Source organism: Centruroides sculpturatus, unplaced genomic scaffold, assembly GCF_000671375.1.
Source record: "Centruroides sculpturatus isolate CEXI.00-Female unplaced genomic scaffold, Cexi_2.0 scaffold2311, whole genome shotgun sequence".
Taxonomy (NCBI): Eukaryota; Metazoa; Arthropoda; class Arachnida; order Scorpiones; family Buthidae; genus Centruroides; species Centruroides sculpturatus.
This window is the reverse complement of record NW_019390470.1, coordinates 38,858-41,540: the sequence shown is the minus strand read 5'-3', so window position 1 is coordinate 41,540 and position 2,683 is coordinate 38,858. Positions and strand designations below refer to the sequence as shown.

Sequence of the window (2,683 nt, the reverse complement as noted above, 5' to 3'; positions counted from 1 at the left end):
GCGATGATCCGGCCCTGGTTTACAACTTTGTTTACAAGCCAACTCTTTACAACTCTTAGTGAAGTCGGTGTGTCTTTTGTTCCCTCTGTTCACAATTTTGTTTACAATACTTTACAGTATTATTCAATAAATAAAAATATTTTTCTTTTATTTTATTTTTAATTTTTTTCTCTTACTATCGATATTTTATTATTCTTTATTTTAATATTTATATTGTATTATAAATAAATTAATTGTGATCAAAATATCTTAGTTAATAAGAGGCTGTCCATTAATTTGCATGTACTGTACAGTTTAAGGGAGAGAGGAAATCAAAGGTGGCTCAAAAACTATACATGTAATTAATGAACAGCCTTAATTAAATTATAATAGAATTTTATAAATAATTTTATGTGGATTAATTTAGTCATTAATTGTTATTTGATTATACTTTGCCAAAAATTATACAATATTAGTTTGAAATTATATATTATAAACATTAATATAATTGTTAATGTAATTGGATTTTCATGTAATTTTTAGCTTTTGTGTCAAACTGTTTTAAAATTTGTATGATTATATAACTTTAAATTATACGATCATCTATGAAAATATATTACATAGATTTAATTTAATATTAAAACAATTGGTTTTGATTTTTAGATATGAATATTTTAAGTTGCCATATTAGAATGTGCTTACATGATGGTAGTAAGGTAATAAATTTACTTTTAAAAAATATATAATAAATAATAATAGAAATCGTTTTTATAATTCTATCAATTTCTAGATATTAAGCAATGTGCACACTGTTTCAGCAAAATGGGAATCAAAAGATCCACAGAAGTGGTCATTTATATCTTCAGTGAGTGTATTTATTATTAGTATTATTTTTTAATATATTATATATGGTAATAGATCTTTAATGACATTTTTTTACATTGTCCATGGTCAAAAATGTTAGAACTAATAAAAATAGTATTCTGGTCAAGGCTCAGTGTAATAGCTCATGGTTTTTAATGACTTTTTTCACAGCAAAAATTATTTTGTTCAGAATTTAAGAATAAGAATACTATTACCAAGTATACATTTGATACCACATTATATTAAATATGAAGTTTTCTTTTAAATGTGAGAAAAAATTTTATTACTTAAACATTTTCAGAAAATGAATTCTTATCATTAAAGGTAGAAACAAAAACAGAAAAAGCAAAGTTAAATCAAAACTCTAAAATGTTACAAAATGCATTATATGAAAACATCAATAATGTAATAAATATAAGCTTTAATTTTTCTTTTTATAAGGAGACTCTAGCTTGAAAACTTATGAAAATTTAGAAGTTTATAATTTTTCAACAAGATATCTCACTAAAATATTCAAGATTTGGAATTAAACTACCATATAATTGTAATCAGATATTGTTATTATTTTAATTTTCAGTTTGTCCATCATTTTTTTTAAATTACTTGTTTACATACAGACATAATGGCTTCATTTGTACCATAACTATACTGCTTTATTATAAAATCAGCAAAGAAAATATTAAGTATCAAATTTTAAGTCATAAATTAATTGTGAATTATATCAGAAATCATAAATAATGAAGTTTATCAGAATTTGAATCATATTAGAATAGGTTAAAATTTAGTGAAAATAAATTTAACCTGAAAATGGGTATTAGTATATAAAAGTCTTCAATATTCTTTTTAAATTTTTGTTTGTTTCTATATGTAAATATAAACTGATTTAAATCAGTTTTACAAAAAGAAAAGAATAAAACAACTATGTAAATTGTGTACAAGTGATACAAATTGTGTACATAAATTTGTATTATCAAACACTTAAACTTCTTCAAATTTGCTTTCTGTTTGATTTATTATGTTCCATTCTAAAACCTGAAGATGGCCATTAAATATGATCAAAATGTTCATTACATAAACATTCCGTTTTACTGGATTTTATGGTTTTTTGGAGGTAATATTTGTAATTATAAAGTTTCTTATTTAATAAAACAACTTATATATACTTAATTATTACATTATCTTTCTAATAATGCATTTATAAAAAATAAATATACAAAAGTGTCTGAATTAAGTTCTGTAGTACAGTTTATTAAAAATACAAAAGAATTAAGTTGAATTACTGTTATTGTATTGTTTATGCATATGTGTTATTTTCTATGTAATATTTGTGCATCTATATAAGTACTATTTCTTATAAACATAAAAATTATTCTTTTTAACAGATTTCACAGACAAGTTCTTATTTAGAAGATAGTAAAATTTTTATAAGGACTAATACTGCTGTAGCAACCCTTGGTAAATAATCATTTTTCTTTAATAAAAAAGCATTAACTAATAATAGTAGTAATAATAATAATAATAATAATATGCCATAATCACAGATAAAACAATTTACCACAACAGGCCAGACATCACACTAATTGACAAACACAATAAAATCACATACATTATAGACATAGCCATTCCAAACACTCACAATGTACAAAACACATGCACTGAAAAAATTAGCAACGCCCAGGAAATAAGGCATCTGTGGAGGATGGATAGGGTGCTTATTGTACCTGTTGTTCTCTCCTGTACAGGTGTGATACCACACACACTACACAAAAGCCTGGGAACATTACAATTGAATAGAAATACATACATCACACTACAGAAGGCCACTATATTGAATACATGC

The 2,683-nt window shown here is 23.6% G+C and overlaps 1 protein-coding gene across 2 annotated transcripts in view; it reads left to right on the top strand.

The window, feature by feature from the left end:
• Positions 1–610: 610 nt before the first annotated feature.
• LOC111617479 (nephrocystin-1-like) overlaps positions 611–2,683 on the top strand; it is a 24,188-nt gene continuing 22,115 nt past the window's right edge. For both annotated transcript variants that reach the window (XM_023358760.1, XM_023358759.1), the window contains exons 1-3: positions 611–695; positions 770–844; positions 2,226–2,298. In XM_023358760.1, coding sequence (XP_023214528.1) covers positions 645–695; positions 770–844; positions 2,226–2,298 — 199 coding nt within the window. In that variant the 5' untranslated portion in view covers positions 611–644. The remainder of the gene's footprint in view (positions 696–769; positions 845–2,225; positions 2,299–2,683) is intronic.